General features: G+C 44.3%; 1 protein-coding gene across 1 annotated transcript in view; it reads left to right on the top strand.

Annotated features, from left to right (window-relative positions):
• The window catches only part of DOCK2 (dedicator of cytokinesis 2), a 556,464-nt gene that overhangs the window by 475,746 nt on the left and 58,387 nt on the right, over positions 1 to 22,331 (top strand). The window contains exons 36-41 of the mRNA XM_015429463.1: positions 7,614 to 7,654; positions 9,084 to 9,174; positions 11,112 to 11,231; positions 12,972 to 13,061; positions 18,952 to 19,056; positions 20,644 to 20,785. Coding sequence (XP_015284949.1) covers positions 7,614 to 7,654; positions 9,084 to 9,174; positions 11,112 to 11,231; positions 12,972 to 13,061; positions 18,952 to 19,056; positions 20,644 to 20,785 — 589 coding nt within the window. The remainder of the gene's footprint in view (positions 1 to 7,613; positions 7,655 to 9,083; positions 9,175 to 11,111; positions 11,232 to 12,971; positions 13,062 to 18,951; positions 19,057 to 20,643; positions 20,786 to 22,331) is intronic.

Genomic DNA, 22,331 nt, shown 5'->3' with positions numbered 1-22,331 from the left:
CTGACGCAAAAATATTACAGTGGTATAATTTTAACAGGGAAGGCTTGGCACAAGGAAACAGAAAGTGGCAGCAAAATGATGATTCATGGCTTCAGTTTGTAAAAGGGAGAAGTGAAAACAATGTGGGGTTTTTAAATTGAAATAGTGAGTTGATCCGGTGTGGGCTGTTGCGGTCTGAGGGGTCAAGGGTGGGGGCAAGGGCAAGGAGGCAAAGTCACCATACAGACTGAACTGGGGAAAAATAAGCCACAGTTTTAATTGAATACAGCAGAAGGAGTGTTGGCACAGCATGGAGATGGATCCGCCATTGGGGCCACCCTGCTGTCCCGTGTCATGCCTGTACCCGACCCGGCTCCTGGGAGCTCTGAAATTGAGGACTCCGTGCCTTTAACATCATCAGAAGCACGAGAGTCCTCACCAAACCTAAGTGCCGGGGAGGATGAATGCCAAACCCCAGGACAGTTTGCACCTGAGGCGGATCGGGGAATACCTGGCCCCAGCAACACGCCACCCGATTCTCCACCACCTGTTGACCGGCTAAGGAATCAGAGACGCCGGGTTTTGGCAACTAGGCACAAGGAGGCACGCTTGCACGGTTAGCAATCATTAAGCCCAGATTACTAACAGACTCAAGGACTTAGCGAAGCTGTGCTAATGAGATAACGACCCAGTACGCTATTTGAACAGACCACTGGCTGCTAGCAAACTGTGCTGGCAAACTTGTTCGTTGGACCAGAAGTTCTGCACCTCTGACTCTGTTTGGCTCCTGACTGATTTCCCTGACTCCAGTCCGTGTTTTGACAACCCCTCTGGCTCTTGATCCTCGGCTATGCTTCCTGACTACGATACTGGCTTGTTTGGACTCTATCGGTAACGTTTGACTACGGCTTGGCTTTGTAAACTTAGAGATCTTTTGATCTCTCTGGCTTGACTCTTGGACTGGACTATAAACTCTCTCTCTCTGCCTTGCCCCACTATCCCTGTCGTCACAGATTGTCAGCACCCAAACAGACTCGTCCTCACTATGCAGGACGGAGCAGCAGGTGGGGCTGAGCAGCTCACGGGGGTGATTACCCAAGTACAGCAGCTAACTCAGGCGGTACTTGCACTCCAACAGCAAGCTGCAGCTGCTGTCCCACCCTCACGCTGCCCCATAAATCCACCTGACCGCTTCGGTGGAAGTGTTGACGAGTTCCCTGCATTTCTGGCTCAGTGTGAACTATACAATGAGCTCCGTAACTGGGACTTTCCTACAGACAAAACCAAGGTCTGCTTTATTCTGAGTTTACTTAAAGGGCAAGCTGCAAAATGGGCTACTCCCTTGTTGGTGCGGGCTTCTCCATTACTCACTGATTACCCTAGTTTCAAAGCCTATTTCTCTGCTGCTTACGTCAATCCTGTACAAGCAGCTACTGCTAATCGAAAAATACGAGCTTTCAAGCAAGGGAAAGCATCTGTAGCCCACTATACCACTGAGTTTCAACTAATATCCCAGGATTTAACATGGAATGAGGCTGCCTATGGACCAGTATACTGAAGGGTTGTCTTATGAGGTTTTGGATGAACTGGCTCGTGTTGACCGACCCAAGACCCTTCAGAAACTCATCCATCTGTGCCTACGCATAGACGGCCGACTCCAGAGTGGCCGTCAAAGTAAAAACCACAGCTCCACCCCACCTAGTGCCTCTCGATCACTCCCATGGGTTGTCTCTTCAGGCCCCTCCACTCCTGGTAACGAAGGAGAACCTATGCAGCTGGGAGTCGCCCGACCACACCTTATGCCCGAGGAGAAGACGCGATGACGCACCCAAAACCTCTGTCTTTATTTTGGAGGGGAGGGGCATTTTTCCTCCAGCTGCCCCGCTAAACAGAGATGCCCTGAAGCAACCACACCTGCAGTAAAAGAGCGGCCTAAGGCCCTTGGGCTTGGGGCATATAGCAGGGTCTTCCAGCTCTTCATTTCCTGAACAAGCACCATTCTTGGTCCCTGTGAAAATACAACTCCCTGATGGCAGATGGCTTTTTATCCATGCCATGCTAGATTCGGGGGACATCCTGTAGTCGAAGCTATTGATGGACGATTACTTTGCTCAGGACCGGTGGTCCATGAAACTCAGCCTCTCACCTTATGGGTCCACCAACATCAAGAACAATTAAAGTTTGATACTGTGAGAATGCCTCGGTTTCCTGTCATCTTAGATCTTTCCTGGCTACCCTGATGCCCACCCTTCATCGCTCCTGCCGTCCAGCAACCCTGAACACCGGTTTCCTGTTGTCCACCCTGAACCACTGTCATCCGTCATTCTACTGGGAACTGCTTCATTACTGCCTACCCCCTATCAAGACTTTGCAGACGTGTTTGACGAAAAGGAGGCAGACCAACTGCCCCACACCGGCCCTACGACTGCGCCATTGATCTACTGCCGGATGCTCCATTACCCACGGCCGCTTATATCCCATGGCAGAACCTGAACTGGCAACTCTTCAGGACTATCTTGAGAAAAACCTGGCACGCGGATTTATTCGCCCTTCTATATCTCCCTTGTCATCCCCTGTCCTATTTGTCAAGAAGAAAACAGGGGATCTCAGCCTTTGTAATGATTATCGTGCCCTGACTAAGACCACGATCCAAGATCGTTACCCGCTTCCATTGATCCCTGAACTGCTGGATCATCTGAAAGGGGCACAGATCTACACCAAACTTGACCTTTGAGGTGCATACAATTTAGTGCGCATTAAGGCCGGCAATTTATTTATTTTATTTACATGTAATTTGTATACCGCCCATGACCCCTAATGGGTCTCAGAGTGGTTCACAGAGTACTACAGCGTAGTAGTTAATCCTACCTAGGGCCACAATGCAGTGAGGGGAGGGGGTAGCCTACCAGCACCCTTTATTCGGCATCGTCCGTTCTTCTCTGGCAGCTTCCTTGTTGTTCCGGTGATCCAGACGGCTGTCGGCCAGGCTCGAGCAGGCTGTCTCGTTTTTTCTCTCCGTCGGAGTGGCGCGTCTTGGGTGCAGCTTCGGCCAATGTCCTGACGGCTCCTGCCGCGCTGCATCCCACGTCAGCGTGTTGCTCCGGCTCCACCTCCGCTCGATCCAGCTGCTGCCTTTCCTGGGTCACTCTTTCCTGGGCAATGAATGGAAAACAGCATTTGGCACCAGATACAGTCAATATGAACATCTAGTCATGCCATTTGGCTTGACCAACGCTCCAGCAGTCTTCCAGCGCTTCATAAACGGCGTGTTCCGAGATCTATTGGACCGGTTCGTTATTATTTAATTTATTTATTTATTTATTTATTTATTACTTCAATTTGTTATCCCGCCCTAACCCCTAAGGGTCTCTGGGCAGCTTACATTTGATTGTTGTCCTATTCTTGCGGGCGGTAGTCGGCGGCGTCCTTTCCTGGTGCTGGTCTTTTGGAGTTCCCTTTCTTCCGGCTGTAGCGATTCATTTCCGGCCAGGACCAACCGCACTTCCACGCATGCTCCGCTGCGGCCTCTGTCCGATGAGGCTCCGGCCTGCTGCGTTGCTCCGCCTCCGCACCAGCTGGTCCGGCCCCTTCAATCGCTCGCTCCTCGCCTCACCAACCACCATTTCTTCTCCTCCTCCGCCGTCGACCACTGCTTCGCTTCGCCGCTTGCCGCTGCATCACAGGGACGGGTGCCCCCCGCTCTAGTAGCAGGTACCCATTAGTCTAATCGCCCTTTAATGGGCTTTCGAGCCGCTGGGTGGGCGGGAGCTGGGACAAAGGGCCGGGTGCTCACCCCGGCCGCGGTGGGGCTCGAACAGCCGAAGCTGTTCGGCCAGATGTACGTGCAGGCATCTCTTACTGCCCGCGCCACTGCTCCCTGATTATTTACCTAGATGACATCTTGGTTTACTCCGCCTCCTTGACCCAGCATACTGAGCATGTGCAACAAGTCCTCCAACACCTCCGAGCAAACTTGAAAAATGTGCATTTCACCTGAAATCTGTCGAGTTCTTGGGCCACATCGTATCACCACAAGGAATCATGATGGATCCAAAGAAAGTGGAAGCCATTCTTCAGTGGCAAGCCCCTCAGAATCGAAAGGATGTCCAACGACTTCTCGGCTTTGCCAATTATTACCACCAATTCATTCTGTCCTATGCAGCCTTAACAACACCCTTGACACCTCTACTTCGGCCAAAAGAACCATTTCAATGGACACCTGAGACAGACCATACCTTCACCACCTTAAAAACCTGCTTTGCCTCTGGTCCATTGCTACGATACCCAACCCCCCAACTCCCCTTCACTGTCGAATCAGACGCCTCCAGTGTCACCATAGGGGCCGTTCTCTCTCAGTGAGACAAATCCACCTAGCCTTTACAGCCTTGTGCCTACTACTCCTGCCAACGCACACCAGCAGAACACAACTATACCATATGGGAGAGAGAGGTATGAGCTATCAAAGTAGCATTCGAAGTCTGGCGACACCATCACGAAGGGGCTCGTCACCCAGTCCAAGTCCTCACAGACCATCGAAATCTGGAACACTTACAATCCACACGCCGGTTAAATCAACACCAGATCTGCTGGTCTTTGTTCTTTTCTCATTTCAATTTCAAGATACCCTACATCCCTCATACCCCAAACCAAAAAGCGGATGCCTTATCACGGAAACCAGAATATGCATCCGCTTTAGCAGAAGAACCTCCAGAGGCCACTATTCTGCCACCCACAGTCTTCACCGCCACCACCTGTTCACAATCCTTAGCTGAGGACATCAGGATCGGCCAAGCCACCGATGCGTGGGCACAACAGTGCCTCCAAGAACTTCAGCAAGGTGCTGCAGGAAACCTAACCACCCGAGATAGACTCCTGCTTCACCGGGACCGACTTTATGTTCCCCCGGGGCCTCTCAAGGCTCAAGTTCTCTGTCTCACCCATGATGCTCCTCCTGCTGGACATTTTGGGCACCATAAAACTGCCCACCTGTTAACTCGGGAATTCTGGTGGCCTCGCGTTTGGGCAGATGTCAATCGTTACGTAAGCTCCTGCGACACCTGCCGCCACGCCAAAGACATCCCCGCCAAACCTTCTGGTTTACTACATCCCTTACCTACTCTGTCCGGTCCTTGGGAAATGGTGTCAATGGACTTTATTGTCGACCTTTCTCAGTCCCAAGGACACGCCTGCATCTTTGTTGTAGTGGATTTGTTTACGAAAATGGCACACTTTGTTCTGTGTGCTAAAATTCCGACTGGGGCTGAAACCGCCCTCCTGTATCTACACCATGTCTTCTGGTTACATGGGATCCCAACCAGTATCGTCTCCGACCGCTGCACACAATTCTCCTCCCGTTTCTGGCAGGACTTGCACAGCAGCTTGGGAACCGAGATCCATATGTCTTCTGCCTATCACCCCCAAACTGATGGACAGGGGGAGAGAACCAACACCATCCTGGAGCAATATCTCCGGTGCTACACCAGCTACCAGCAGCATAAGTGGTACTTGTTACTACCGCTGGCAGAATTTGCATACAATAATGCAGTGCACACCTCCACCCAGACAACACTGTTCGCAGCGAACTATGGACATCATCCACGTTTCTTCTCCCCTAATGATCCCTCCTCCACCGTCCCAGCCACGGATGACCACATACAAGAACTTCTCGCATTACATGATCTCCTCCAAGAGCAAATACAACAAGCTAAAGATGCCTGCAAACTCGTGCCTGACCGCAAACGGCAGGAAGGACCAATGAATGGTAGGTGATCTAGTCTGGTTGTCCACTCGGTATCTCTGTACTCCTGGCCGCTCCCGCAAATTGGAGGCCCATTTTATCAGCCCCTACAGAATTACCGCCCCGATCAACCCTGTTGCATTCCGCCTGCAACTTCTTGACCACCTCCGGATTCACCCTGTCTTTCACCGTTCCCTACTCCAGTTGTCGCCCTCTTCTGACCCAAACCAGGGCACGCCACCTGTGCCACCACCGCCTGTCTTGGTTGATGATGAGGAAGAATATGAGGTACAGCAAATCCTCGATTCCCATCTCCAACGAGGCACTCTTCAATACCTCATAGATTGGAAAGGATATTATTATTTATTGGGCCTGCTGGTAGATTGTGGGAACCTGCCGCCAATCTTCATGCTCCTGACTTGGTCCGACAATTCCACGCCTCCTACCCTGACAAACCTGGCCCTCAAGATGGGGGGGGTCTGAGGGGGGGATAGTGTCATGCCTGTACCTGACCCGGGGCCTGGGAGCTCTGAAACTGAGGACTCCGTGCCTTTAACATCATCAGAAGCACGAGAGTCCTCACCAAACCTAAGTGCCGGGGAGGATGAATGCCAAACCCCAGGACAGTTTGCACCTGAAGCCGATCGGGCAATGCCTGGCCCCAGCAACACGCCACCCGATTCTCCACCACCTGTTGACCGGCTAAGGAATCAGAGACGGCGGGCAACTAGGCACAGGGAGGCACGCTTGCACGGTTGGCGATCATTAAGCCCAGATTACTAACAGACTCAAGGACTTCGCGAAGCCGTGCTAATGAGATAACGACCCAGTACGCTATTTGAACAGACCACTGGCTGCTAGCAAACTGTGCTGGCAAACTTGTTTGTTGGACCAGAAGCTCTACACCTCTGACTCTGTTTGGCTTCTGACTGATTTCCCGGTGCCAGACTCCAGTCTGGCTCTTGATCCTCGGCTACGCTTCCTGACTACGATACTGGCTTGTTTGAACTCTATCGGTAACGTTTGACTACGGCTTGGCTTTGTGTGCTTGGGACTTTTGCTCAGACTCTTTTGATCTCTCTGGTTTGACTCTTGGACTGGACTATAAACTCTCCCTCTCTGCCTTGCCCACTGGCCCTGTCGTGACATCCCGATATAACCCCATCCTGCCTTCTGGAGGGTAAAACTGAGTAATGGCAAGCCCCAGGATGTCACATCGGTGGCAGCTACTGTGTTGTTTACTTGCCACCTGGTGATGAGAGCCAGTCAACAACACCCAACTGGGCATGCAGCTGAGTGGCTCCACCTCAAGACCCCTTAAGGGAGTCCCCAAATGGGGGAGGTGGACACTCAGGCACAACCTTCCTCCTATTGGAGCCATCCCAATACCCAAACTATCCACTGAAGCTGTGAAAAAATCAGTGAAAACAACCAACCAATAACCAAATTCAAATCTGTAACAACCCAAACTGAGGGAGGGTGGAAGAGAAAGCTGGAAAATAACTGAGGGGAAAAGCTCTGTGGCAGCCGGTCAGATAGGGAGGAGTCCATCCCAGTCTTTGCATGAAGACTTGCATTAAGTTTTGCATTCGTGCTTGTGCTAGTAATCTTCACTGAGCAGGACTAAGTGACTTTTGTAGGGTTTAACTCTGTGGTGTTGCAAAAATTTAGCATTATTCCCGCTTGTTAATAGTAACTTGATTTAATCAAAGACCTATAATAATAGAAACCCTAATCAAAGTTTTAAAATGGTAGGGATGAAACATGACACACTGATGAAATGATTCTCTAAATGAAACATTTGTGTAAGTTATACAGCTTTTGTGCAATGAAAATACCCATGACAAAGTCTTCTGTGTGAAAAGATTATCACATTTCATTCATTTTCCCTCCCTAGAATTTCTACAAGAACATTAACCGGGAAGAGATGTATATAAGGTATGGTAATTGCTCTGCTGATTTTGGTGTTGGAGGCAGCAATATTGCTTTACTGCCATACAGTCTTCAGTATGTTATGCAGATTTGTGGTAAATATCTGATAGCTCATCATTCACTTCAAGTTTGCAATATCCCAAGACTCAACAGACCTATAAAAATATTGTTGAGCCTTCTGCAAAGTGTTCTGTAAGCCACCCTGAGCCGGCCTCGGCCGGGAGGGTGGGATACAAATTAAATAAATCAAATCAATCATACATATCCATTAACTGCAATTTCCCCCTCAGTATTTAGTTTGAGTTAATCAACCAGATGCTCAACTTTGGTGTTGGGTTTTTTTTTATTAAATGGTGATTATATTTTGTAGATAAATTTTGAAGCAAAGTAGGCTTACATTTCAATTTGATGAACACAGTCCATCTTTACTACTTTTATTTTGATAAAAACTGTAAAAGCTGCAGGGTCTTATATATGTGACACTACTATTTGGAAATAGATTAGAAGTTAGAGAGCTCTTTTCAGAAACAGCTTAAAGTTTTTTTCCAATCTACACATCAAAGCCTTAAAAATACTTTCAATTATAAAGATAGTTAGGCACCTTCAATATGTGAAACAATCAATTTTTCTTATAATGTCATATTCCGAGGTCATCATCTTTGATTAGCCAGGTGTGCAACCTGGATTTTTCTGTTTTCATCATACAGGCAACTCTGCATTCTATAAAGCAAGCCAACCAGCATCTTTCAAACTCGTACATTAAGACAGGCAGGCCTGTCAAAATGGATTGTGCCTAGAGTGTGAACTGGAGATATGTGGAGCTTGCAATTTAACTGTTTTTTTAGTTCCTTATATTTTTCCCCTTTGTCCCAGAACAATAAAAGCTCTAAACAAAGTCTTTTAAAAAACCTTTTGCTGTATTTTAAATCTGTATCTAAAAAACAAACAAACAAATTACTTCATCTCCAAACAACACATGATGCTGGGAATCATAATCGGATCCACAGTATGTAATTCAGACAATACTAAGCAGTTCTACTCATAAGTAAGTCCCTGTTATAGTATTTACTCCTTGGAAAGTGTTCTTAGGATTGCCCATGTTACTAAATACAGCTATGGGAAACCCATGATAATGTATCAGTGTTGCTGCACTGGGAAAGGTTAACTTAACTCTTTCCTGCACTCCGTTTTCCCAATGAGAAACAGCCCTTTGGCCCTAAGAGAACTCAGCTTTTTTTTCGAGTCAAAATGAAAGATTTTAATGTCTTAATGATTACTATGTGAGACAGTCCTAATACTTTATTTGAGGGCTCAAGTTTGTGTATTGAGAACAGTGTTTGCAATACTCATGATTTTAAAAAATCACTTCATTAACTCAAAGCAATTGTGAAGTCTCGATATATATTACTGTTGTCCTCCCGTTGCCTATTAACAGGTATTTGTATAAACTTCGGGATCTTCATTTGGACTGTGAGAATTACACTGAGGCTGCATATACCCTTCTGCTTCATGCATGGCTTCTGAAAGTAAGCTGTCTCTTGTTTGGATACCTTGGTGTAACAGTAATAGAGTGTGGGAGACAAGCAGGAACAAATCTGCATTATAATGGAACTGGAAGTCAAGGCACTATTGTGATTCTGCTTGATTAAGTTGAATTAATAGCTTCTATTCCAGCATTAGCTTGTTTCTTAATAGGGCAAGGCAAATAGCTTGCAGAAGATCCACACTGCTACACTATTCCACAGACTCACATATAGCACAATGTATAGCAGTTGCTCTGGATTCATGTTTTTAAAGTGTCAGGCTAAAGAAGTAGAGAAGCAGGGGTGTCATCCTCAGTCTTCACAAGCTTAGGACAAAAACATATATAATGCTGAGATATATGCCATCAGATCTTCCCAGCATTTTAACAAGGCTACTGCATGGGACCCAACTCAGATGAACATCTGTTGGGGGGATTAACCCTTTTATTGCCACTTAGCTTCATAATTGACTCAACAGCCCTCATAGACTATGTTATTAGCTGTGAAAAGGTTGAAAGGCTGGCAAGGACATTATTCTCCTCTCCTCCATTTTATCTTCACAACAACCCTATGAGATAGGTTAGGCTGAAAGTGTCTGATTGGTCCTGGGTTACCCAGCAACCTTCCATGGCAGGGTAGGGATTCAAGTCTGCTACTTTAACTGCTACACCACAATGGCTCTCTTAGTGAAATCATGCAAGGGTACAAACATCATAAGGTCTTTTCCCCCACTCATACTGTGGCCTCACTTTGAGTACTGGGGCCCTGCACAGTAATTTAGGCACCTGTTTCAAAACACAGAGTCTGATCATTATCTTCTGGAATTTCACTTCATTTTTTTTAAGCTCTTAGAGAGCAGTGATCCAGATTCTGCTGAAGCTCTCTTGCTTGAGTCTGGTCTTCCAGAACATGCATCCTAATTAGACCATCAACTGGAATTCATGTATCAGATACATATAAACTCATGACATTTTGTAATGTTCCTCAGAGGATAACTGCACATTATGTACAAATCCATGTATTAATACCACTATGACATTTTAAAATGGTAAAACAAATCTTGTCGGACTGATGGAGAGTGCATCAGTGAAGGACATGATCCTTTCCCCACATTCTATTTCTCCTAGATGAATACCCCTGCCCCCACATCTTCCTGTATGTAAGGCTTGAAGAAATTTAGTTTCAATTTGTCTGTGGAAGTATGCTTGCACACAAAACCTTACACCTTAGATAAAACTTTGTTGGTCTTAAAGGTGCCATTGGACTAAAACTTTGTTCTCCTGCCCCAGTAACATTTTTCTCCCATGAAGTTTAAAATGTACATTTTATTCATAGTGAAATATTGTTTGACAGACAGCAAGAAGTTGATACAACACAGAGAAAGCTGTGTATTGTAGTATTCTATACACTTGGAAAATTAAAGGGAGGGAGTGAAGAATGTATTCTCCTTTTAAATCTGTGCTACTCATAGAAATCAAGACTGGAATGCTGGAAATATTGTTGTGGTTGCCTAGCTATGGCCACTGAGGCCAACTCTTTCTTCAAGTTACAGGCATTCCTTTTTCATGTTGGAGGTTTCAAAAAACCCCATTTTAAAAAAAGATTTCAGAATTTCTTCAAACCTGGGATTTTCCACCAGTTTGAAGAAAGATATGTGTTGCCTGTTCATCGCTCCAGTCTCTGCATTTAAGTATCCACGGATTTGTCCATGGTGATAATTTTATACATGCACACATACAGTCACACACACACACACACACACAGACACACAGATGTGCATTTTTTTAAAAAATGACCCAAAATATTTGCTTGCTCACTTCGTATCTGACATGCAATGCATGCATTTTTACTCAAGTTTGTACCAAGTTTTTCTGAGCAAAGTCTGGTGTTGCATCATTGTTCCATGTAGCTGTTATGTGTTGTACTTGTTTTCTCCTCAGTGGTCTGATGAACAGTGCACTCCTCAAGTCATGCAAACAGAGTTTCAGACTTCAAAAACACATCGGCAACTGAAAGAACACTTGTATGAGAAGATAATAGAATACTTTGACAAGGGAAAGGTAAGTTCTGTTTATTTTTCATTTCTGGTGAGTATTCTGTGACCATAATTCTTGATGATTATTGCAAGTAAATGGCAAATGCAGTCTCATAGGATTTTGGTTTTTTAAAGTGTGGCTAACAGATCATTTGTTGAGATGACACTTTGGATTTGTGTGTTATTATGCAGTCTGCTTTAGTCTTTATAATAATGAAGTAGTATCTTGTGTGTGAGTTTTATTAATAAACTTGTATGCAAGCTATGACCTTTTTGTTAGCAAGATATTGTTATGATTCAGAGAGCTCTTACATCACACAATACTGAGAGTCTTCATTAAGAACTGACCAACTCATCAAGATTTGAAAAAGCCAGGTAGGTTTCCATAAATCACAATCTGAAGTAAATTATAAAGTATTTTTTCTCTATAAGGATCTGCAGATTGTAGTACTTTGAGGTAGGCTACATTCAGTGAAGGACTGATTGAGAAGACCTGATCATATCCTGAGGAGTCAGGGGTAAATTAGACCCTGTGCAGTTAATACCTTCTGTATAGCTCTGGTAGGATTCCAAAGTCCTTGTAGTTTCATTATAGCATTATGGAAGACTGCTTTTCAAAATGTTTTGGTTGTGACATGGTAAAATGAAATGTGGAGAGAAATTACATAAGCACTGGTTACTAGGAAGACCAATATGAGATTTTTAGATGTTGTTTCATACTTAGGATGTATGGTGTTTAATCAAAGGATGTGCTTGTATGAAAGTGAACATTAACCAGTCTAGTGTAGAAGTGGTTCACTATTGTTGGATCCCCAAGCATCGAGAATAAATCCACGTTTCCAAGAAAAGCAAAATTTATTTCAAAGCGTTGAAGACATACTCAAACACGTTCTTTGTTAGAACTGGGGATACACAGTTAGGTCAAGCATAATAAAGGAACTTCAAACAAATACAGATCACTATCTAAATACTGAGAAAGGAGAGTGGGCCTGAGGAAGCATTATCATATTACTTTGGTTAAATAACCTATTTTATATGCATTAAAATCCTGTGTGTTAAGGGTGACATATGGGTCTGTTTACTCAAGGAGATAGGTATGTTGTTGAGTACCATTCCCCAAACTAACTTGGAGGTTGTACTTCTTCTCTTAGAAATAGCTATGCTATCTGTTGTCATTCCAATATTCTGTTTCTGTACACCTTAACACATGGATGTGTGTAAGTTTGGCTTCTAAAAGGACATGGGTCCTTCACTCTAGCATCTACATAAAATACTATGAAAAGGTAATAGGAGACTGAAAAATATTTGTCCAATGCAATCACTTCTGCTGATATGAATGATTTTCTCCTGGGATTTTGCTTGTATCTTTCTATAATAAACCATATATTTTTATTTTTCACATGAATCTCTTGTACAGGAAATCACATTTGCCCCTGATCCTTCCTTTAGATATTGCAGAACCAGTAAAAATTGCCATTCTAAAATAAAGGTGACTTTATTTATAACTGAAGCCCAAACATGGTGTTTGTATTTGTGTAGGGAGAATTGGTATATCTAACCTGAGTGTCCATGAGGAGTTGTCTCAGGTTGCAAGCTTATTACCATAATTTGGAATATTTATGGCATGATATTTATGAGTAGAAATGTTATAGCATCATATATAGGAGATGGTATTTGGAAGGATGTCCTCATTAGGGGGTTTATACCAGTCCCAGAGAAATGGCACTTCCACCCTGTTTATACTTATATATGTCTTGTGTTGTAGATGTGGGAAGAAGCATTATCCTTATGCAAAGAACTGGCAGAGCAATACGAAATGGAAGTTTTTGACTATGAGCTTCTAAGCCAGAATCTGGTAAGAATACAGCTCTGTAAACCAGGCAGGCTTTCTGTTGTTGATTTCAGAGATTCAAAGAGAGCCCATGATTCTAATACAAAGACATTTTATTAACATTAGTCTGATTAACACATTCACATGCTCCTGTAGAGTACTCTGTGCTCATTTACTGTTAACTGATAATCTGTTGCCAGCTGAACTGAAAGTTATGCCTGTAATATCAAACAAACAAACAAATAAATATTTGATTTCGCATGCCTGTTGCACCCAATGTAGATTAAGAATTGGTCTTTGAGTTGCTGAGTAATGAATATGCATGTGTAAACTAAAACTGATTACAACCTAGTATACTTTTATTTAAGGTTTCACAAATAGTAAACCATTCCCAAAAGGAGAGAAAATGGGCTTTTGCTTTCTCTCCTTCTTAAATAAACATATGGCTGGTCACTTAAACTGTTCTGTAAATTCTGTAATGGTTATTATGATGTTGTCAAAATTAATGCAGTTGAGAAGAGTTAGGCTTTTTAAAAAGAAAACCGAAGAAGCCCTAAAATGTGCCCAATTAACATTATAAGGCTGGAAAGAAAGGTTTCCAATTAAATTCCTCAAATTTAATGACTTAAATAATCAACTAATGGAAAATTAAATGGTGATGTAGTTATATACATTTTTCCCATGTGGACAGTCAGCACAGGTATCCATTATATTTCTAAACCACAGAGAAGAGGAAAAGTGATTTCAATCTCAGAAAAAAATTAGGCATATCATAATTTAAAACCCATTGCCATTCATATTGAACAAATACCACATTACATTAAATATTTTAGAATCTTGTTATATGCACTTCAGCTTTGGGTTTTTTACTCCACTATTTGGAATATTTCTCGTTCCCTTCCATCCCATTTATAAAGTGATTTCAATCTCAGAAAAAAATTAGGCATATCATAATTTAAAACCCATTGCCATTCATATTGAACAAATACCACATTACATTAAATATTTTAGAATCTTGTTATATGCACTTCAGCTTTGGGTTTTTTACTCCACTATTTGGAATATTTCTCGTTCCCTTCCATCCCATTTATAAAAACATAAGAGACGCCAATGTTGGATCAGGCCAAAGGCCCATCCAGTCCAACACTCTGTCACACAGTGGCCAAAAATACCAGGTGCCATCAGGAGGTCCACCAGTGGGACCAGGACATTAGAAGCCCTCCCACTGTTGACCCCCCAAGCACCAAGAAGACCGAGCATCCCTTGCCCCAGAGTCCCTATCTATACCTTGTGGCTAATAGCCACTGATGGACCTCTGCTCCATATGCTTATCTAATTCCCTTTTGAAGCTGTCCATGCTTGTAGCCACCACCACTTTCTGTGGCAGTGAATTCCATGTGTTAACCACTCTTTGGGTGAAGAAGTACTTCCTTTTATCCGTTCTAACCCGACCGCTCAGCAATTTCATGGAGTGCCCACGAGTTCTTATATTGTGAGAAAGGGAGAAAAGTACTTCTTTCTCAACCTGCTCTATCCCATGCATAATCTTATAAACCTCAATCATGTCACCCCACAGTCGTCGTTTCTCCAAGCTAAAGAGCCCTAAGTGCTTTAACCTTTCTTCATAGGAAAAGTGTTCCATCCCTTTTATCATTCTAGTTGCCCTTTTCTGCATTTTTTCCAAAGCTATAATAGACTTTTTAAGGTGTGGTGACCAGAACTGCACACGGTATTCCAAATGAGGTCGTACCATTGATTTATACAGAACTGCACACAGTATTCCAAATGAGGTCTCACCATTGATTTATATAGGGGCATTATTATATTGGCTGATCTGTTTTCAATACCCTTCCTAATAATCCCCAGCATAGCATTGGCCTTCTTTATTGCAGTCACACACTGTCTCGACATTTTCAGTGAGTTATCCACTACAACTCCAAGATCTCTCTCTTGCTCAGTCTCTGCCAGTTCAGACCCCATCAATGTGTATTTATATTTAGGATTTTTGGCTCCAATGTGCATCACCTTGCACTTGGCCACATTGAACCCCATTTGCCATGTTGACGCCCACTCGCCCATCCTTGACAGATCCCCTTGGAGTGCCTCACAATCCTCACTGGTTTTCACCACCCTGAACAACTTTGTATCATCCGCAAATTTAGCCACTTCACTGCTTACTCCCATCTCCAAATCATTAATGAACAAGTTAAAAAGCAGTGGACCAAGTACTGATCCCTGCGGTACCCCACTGCTTACCACCCTCCACTGAGAAAATTGCCCACCTACACTCACTCTCTGTTTTCTATGAACTAGCCAGTTTTTGATCCATAAAAGGACTTGTCCTTCTATCCCATGATTTTTGAGCTTACTTAGGAGCCTTTGATGAGGAACTTTATCAAAAGCTTTCTGGAAGTCAAGGTAAATAATATCTATTGGATCCCCCTTGTCCACATGTTTGTTCACCCCCTCAAAGAACACTAACAGGTTAGTGAGACAAGATCTTCCCTTACAGAAACCGTGCTGAGTCTGCCTCAATAGGTTTTGTTCATCTATGTGCCTACTAATTCTTTCCTTAATAATGGTTTCCACCAATTTACCCGGTATCGACGTCAGACTGACTGGCCTGTAATTTCCCGGATCTCCTCTGGAACCCTTTTTAAAGATGGGAGTGACATTAGCTACCTTCCAATCCTCAGGAATGGAGGCAGATTTTAAGGAAAGATTACATATCTTTGTCAGGAGATCTACAAGTTCACATTTGAGTTCTTTCAGAACTCTCGGATGTATGCCATCTGGGCCTGGTGATTTTTCAGTTTTTAAGTTGTCTATCAGTTTTAGGACCTCCTCTCTCGTCACCTCAATCTGACTCAGGTCTTTCAACACCCCTCCTGAAATCAGTGGTTCTGGAGTGGGCAAGCACTTCTCATCTTCCACAGTGAAGACGGAGGCAAAAAATGCATTTAGCTTCTCAGCCATTTCCCTATCATCCTTCAATACTCCTTTTACCCCTTGGTCGTCCAAGGGCCCCACTGCCTCCCTGGCTGGTTTCCTGTTTCTAATGTATTTGAAGAAAGTTTTATTGTTGGTTTTTACGTTTTTTGCTATATGCTCCTCATATTCCCTTTTTGCCTGCCTGACCTCAGACTTGCATTTTATTTGCCATAGCCTGTGTTCCGTTTTATCAGCCTCACTGTGACTAGCTTTCCACTGCTTAAAGGAATTCTTTTTACTTTTTACAGCCTCCATTACTCTGTTTGTTAACCATGCAGGCTTTTTCCTATACCTGTTTGTGCCTTTCCTAACCTGCGGAATATATATTTTTTGAGCTTCTAGGATCGTAGTTTTAAATAGATCCCAAGCTTCCCCAATTGTTTTGACCCTTTCTACTTTTCCTTTCAGTTTCCTCCCCACGTGTCCCCTCATATCAGAGAAATTACCCCTTTTAAAGTTAAAAATGGTTGTGTGAGTCTTTTTGGCCAATTCTCTATTTGTACAAATGATGAACTCAACAACATTATGATCACTGTTTCCAAGCGGTGCAATCACTTTTACATCTCTCACCAGGTCTTGAGTGTTACTTAGGACCAAATCAAGGATCGCCTCTCCCCTGGTAGGTTCCGTGACCATCTGCTCCATAGCACAGTCATTTAGAGTGTCTAGAAACTCAATCTCTTTTTCCCGGCTAGAACACATATTGACCCAATCAATGTGTGGGTAGTTAAAATCACCTATTATTACACAGTGTTTTTGTCTAGTTGCTATCTTTAAGGCATTCATCATTTTATAATCCTCCTCTATCTTTTGATCTGGTGGGCGATAACAAACTCCCAGTGTTAAGTTTCCTTTTGGCCCCCCTATTTCAACCCATAGAACTTCCAGAAGCGAATCCAATTCACTTAGCCTCTCAATCTTTCTAGACTTTATACCCTCTCTGACATACAGAGCTACCCCACCTCCAACCCTTCCCCCCCTATCCTTCCGATATAATATATAACCGGGAATCACTGTGTCCCACTGATTTTCCTCATCCCACCAAGTTTCAGAAATACCCACAATGTCTATTTTTCCCTCCGACACCAAGCACTCCAACTCCCCGATTTTACCTCGGACACTTCTAGCATTTGTATAGAAACAGCTGTAATTTCCCTTACAAGTTAAGCCTGCATCCTTCCTCTTGCTATCTCGAGTCGTTGTCCGGCAGTCCATGTCACCAGCCATGGCCTCTGTGGACAATTTCAATCCACCTCCCTGTAGAAAAGCAACAGGTACCCCCTCATCTCTCTGAGATGAGCCAACCCGAACCAGAGACTTTTCATCTCCTGTCGGCTTTCCCCCAATATTCAGTTTAAAAGCTGCTCTGCCACCTTTTTGATTTTAAGCGCCAGCAGCCTGGTTCCTTCTCGGGACAAGTGGAGACCGTCTCGCCTGTACAGCTCCCTCTTGTTCCAAAAAGAATCCCAGTGCCTAACAAACCTGAACCCTTCCCCTCTACACCATCGTCTCATCCACGCATTGAGACTCCTGATCTGTGCCTGTCTCTCCGGCCCTGCGCGTGGAACAGGTAGCACTTCTGAGAAGGCTACCTTGGAGGTCCTGGCCTTGAGTTTCCTGCCCAGCAGCCTAAATTTCTCCTCCAGGACCTCACGACTGCATTTCCCCACATCGTTGGTGCCGACATGCACCACGACCACTGGCTCCTCCCCAGCACTATCTACCAGCCTATCTAAAACACACGTAATGTACGCTACCTTCGCACCAGGCAGGTAAGTCACCGTACAGTCAGTATGCGGGTCCTCCACCCAGCTGTCTACCTGCCTAAGGATCGAATCACCAACTACCAAGAGCCCCCCTCCCACCCTGCCCAGGGATGGTTCCTTGGTGTGAAAGGATACCCGCTCACCAGCTGGGGAAGAGGTCCCTTCTGAGGGCACATTTCCCTTATCCTCAGCACGGTGCCCTGTTTCCCCTTGACCCCCATGGTCCCTGACAGCGGCGGTGCTGCCAGATCCAGAGTGGGCTATATCTAACAAGTCCCCAAGAGTCTTTTCTGTGCGCCTGACTGTCTCTGCTTCTCCAGGTCAGCCACCTTGGCCTCAAGGGAGCAAACACATTCCCTGAGAACTAGGAGTTCCTTGCACCGAGCACACACCCAAGACTTCTGTCCAGTGGGCAGATAGTCATACATGTGACACTCCGTGCAAAACACTGGATAGCCCCCAACCCCCTGCTGGCATTCTGGCTTCATAATTCTTTTAAAATAAGTAAATATAATCCCCCTTTTAAAACCATTTGTATTTATGTGGTTTTCCTTGTCAAAACTTACTTTACTGGGAAGACATGGAGCTTAGGGCCTTGGCTTTCTGGCTCTTCCTCGGCTTCTTACAGAGTCCCTAGGCTAAGAGCCACAGGCAAAGAGCCCTTTAGCTCGCCCGTCGGCTCATGCCAGAGGCTCATGCCTCTGGCAAGGTGCTTTCTTAAATACTGAATTACAGTCAATCACAGTCAAACAATGCCTTTTCCTCTCCCTCTCTCAAGCAGCCAGGACTCTGTAACAACTCTAATCGCTTCCACACACTCCCAAACACAGTCCTTCCACACAATATCCTCAGCTGAATCCCCTCAACTGAAAGCAAGTAAAAAAAATTCACTCACCCCTCTAGCAGCTCTGTCTCCTGCTCAGAGTACAGCTGGATTGAAAGTGGGTTGTTTAGTGTGTGTGTGATTGCAGCCAAAGTGGGCCAAATCTTTATCAAGCTGTGGGAAGGACTCAATCCAGATGTGTTTGCTTTAGATTTCAGGCATTGCAACAACTCATCATGTCATGGTTTCAGGAACCTGCTTTACTTAGTTTATGAAATAATCAGTTTTTGTGTTGTGTGATGCTAGAGTGATCACTGTGTGACTTTGTTTTCAGATACAGCAAGCCAAATTCTATGAAAACATTATGAAAATTCTGAGGCCTAAACCAGACTACTTTGCTGTTGGATATTATGGCCAAGGGTTCCCCACATTTTTAAGGGTATATGAATCTACTTTATGTACTTAATCTTTAATAACTATTTGTACTTAGATCTAAAAACAACAACACTCTGCCAAATAAAATAGAGCTATCCTCTGAAGGAGAGATTTATCTTCATTTTATTACACAGTACTCAGGATTTCTTTGTTGCAGTTGTCTGAGGTGTCATTTGTAACAATAGTGAATGTCACAGTTTCATAAAGAAATATGATACAGCGTATGCTTTTTTCCTGCTGCTTTCAAGGTTAGAAGACTTTGTGTTAGTAATAGAGTGATAACAGAGTAGTGTGGATCCTTCCGTAACAGTCATAATTAAGGGATGTTTTTTGCTGAAATAATCCTAATGAGTAACAATAGTACAAATAATCAATAGATTAAAACAATAAGTTTAATTAATATCAAATCTAGTATAGTTTAATATTTTTCAATTATAATTTGCAAAGACATTCATATTTGTATATTTGTTTAGAAATGTATAGAAAATCACATCATGTTTGCAGCATTGTTTGCTGTTAGTGGCTTCAGCGTCTGAGTTCCACAAATGGGCACTGACTATTTTCCTTTCTTTTATTTTCTATGTATACTAGGAATTAGCAACCGAAAATCCTATGGTCAAATCAAGCCCCTGAGGTGCCACATGTCCTCAGCTGTTAACTCAGAGTGCTGGGGAGAGAAAGTGGTAACTGTGGCAAATGGCCTGACTAATCCTGCTGCCAATTTTAGGTGAAAGGGTTTCTTTCTCCCCATCTTCTGTCCTCCCTCTCCTCAAATTGGCCCTTTATCAAGCTCTGACGTACGTTGAAGGTCAGGCCTGGTACTAAGAGACTGGAGTCAAGCCAGGGGTCAGGTAGCCAAAGGGTCAGAGATAGGTACAGAATTTGTTGGGTGCAGCATAAAAACGTCAAGTTCAGGTCAAAGGTAAAGGGTTAAGTCTGCTGCTAGGCAGAAGTAGGGTTGTTGTCAGGCATAAGGTCAGAAACCAAAGCAGGTGAACAGTTTTTTATTATTGTATTTACTGTTTCTACAGTAAGAAACTGGAGTAATAAACAGCAAACCCTCGTTCCACAGGAAAACATGGAAGAATTTAAAGGGTGCTACTGCAAAAGTTGGCATGTGATTTGTCAACAGCTGCTAGAAATTACAGGTGTGAGGTGTTTGGTCAAAAGAGTCAGAGGCCAACAAGCAGAATCGGTAGAGTTAGCACAGTCTTCACACAACAATTCTTCAGTCTGAACTTCATACTTCTAGACTGGATCTTACTAGACAATTCAGTCAGCTTTTACCTGCAGCTATCACTGGATTCCTCCAAGCATGTTGTACTTCTTCTACTTACCATCTTGAGGAGGGTCATGTGTGCAGAGGATATTGAATGCAAGCAACAAAGAGAACACACAGAACAATGCCACAGAGCACCTGGTATGCTTCCACAAAAGTAATTGCTGACTAGGATCCTAAAACACCACTGGTATACCAAATATCCATCTTCACTGCTAATGAAAAGGAAAACTATAAATAATGTTGTAATGTGTATCATACCTTCTTTCAACCCTGTTTTCAGTCTCAAAAATATTTCAACTTTTATTACAGAACAAAATATTTATATATCGTGGTAAGGAATATGAGCGGAGAGAAGATTTTCAAGGACAATTGATAAGCCATTTTCCAAATGCTGAAAAGATGAATACTACTGCACCCCCTGGAGAAGACCTCAAAAACTCTCATGGTCAATGTATCCTTTAAGTATGAAGTTATTATAAAGTAAGCAGGGGTGGAGGAGAAACCCTGCCTTGTATTAACAAGGAAGTCTCCACAGTACAGTATTGCAGTTCCCCATGTACTTCACAGGTTATATTTTTGTAAAATCAAAATGCATAGCATTAGAAAAAGTGCAGAAAAGGGCAACTAGAATAATAAAAGGGTTGGAACACTTTCCCTATGAAGAAAGGTTAAAATGCTTGGGGCTCTTTAGCTTGGAGAAACAACGGCTGAGGAGTGACATGATCGAGGTTTATAAGATTATGCATGGGATAGAGCAGGTAGAGAAAGAAGTACTTTTCTCCCTTTCTCACAATACAAGAACTCATGGGCACTCAATGAAATTGCTGAGCAGTTGGCTTAGAACAGATAAAAGGAAGTACTTCTTTACCCAAAGAGTGATTAACACATGGAATTCACTGCCACAGGAAGTGGTGGTGGCTACAAGCATGGACAGCTTCAAGAGGGAATTAGATAAGCATATGGAACAGAAGTCCATCAGTGGCTATTAGCCACAAGGTATAGATAGGAACTCTCAGGCGGGGGCAAGTGATGCTCAGGGCCGGCCCGCTCACTAGGAGAACTAGACGTTCGCCTAGAGCAGGGCACCATACTGCACCCCCACACACCAAAAGCCTACATTAGTTTGCTCTGGAGCCATCCCTTCCTGAGCTAAGACGAAAATGTGTGAGCTGGAGGCTTAGAGGGAACACTTCCCTCTCTCACCGCCATCTGCTCGAAGTGACGAGCAACGAGGAGCTGGTTGGGAAAGGGAACCATTTGGCTTCGTGAGGAAGGGGTGGAGGAGGGAGGGAGAGGGAGAAGAGAGGAGCAGAGTCAGGGGGGAGAAGGAAAGCGCGAAGCAGCCATGGCGCCTCATGAGAGCAAAAGGGGGTGGCCCCAGGCAATGTGCACCGCTGCCGGCGCCTTTTAAACAGCAACACACGCCCACCAACTCCTTGTCTGTACAGCCTGGGACTGGGTCAGGTGGGTGCTACAGTTATCTCCGCATCTCTTGCACAGCCGCTTTATCCTGCTCTCAGGATCCCGAGCCCCATCTCTAATGATGCCCCGCTATGAGCTGGTTTTGATCGTGAAAGCCATGCAAAGGGTGAGTGCGAGTGTGCATGAGGGAGGCCCTCGTCTTGCTGCCCCTTGTCCTTGCCACCTTCCTCTCGGTTGCTCCTGCCTCTGCCTTTCCTCGCTCCTGCAGTCTCCAGGGCTCCTCCCTTCCCCACCTTTCCTCGCCGGTGGGCCGCCCCAGCTTCGCTTCTCACCATTCCTCTGTCTGTTGGGTTGATCCCTTCTGGATGACACAGCCTGGTTGCAGAGAATTGCCAGCAAGAGCACCAGAGTCAGTGCTAAGCTGTGGAATCTTGTGAGCAAAAATTCTATTTTGTGAGCTTGGCATTAAAGTTGTGAGCAAGTGACTTGGTTGCTGCATACATTAGTTTGCTCTGGAACTATCATTTCCCAAGCTAAGACGAAAATGTGTGAGCTGGAGGCTTAGAGGGAACACT

Source organism: Gekko japonicus, unplaced genomic scaffold, assembly GCF_001447785.1.
Source record: "Gekko japonicus isolate JY-2015 unplaced genomic scaffold, Gekko_japonicus_V1.1 scaffold212, whole genome shotgun sequence".
NCBI classification, from domain to species: domain Eukaryota; kingdom Metazoa; phylum Chordata; class Lepidosauria; order Squamata; family Gekkonidae; genus Gekko; species Gekko japonicus.
The sequence above is the reverse complement of the archived record's forward strand: the minus strand, read 5'-3'. Positions and strand labels throughout refer to the sequence as shown.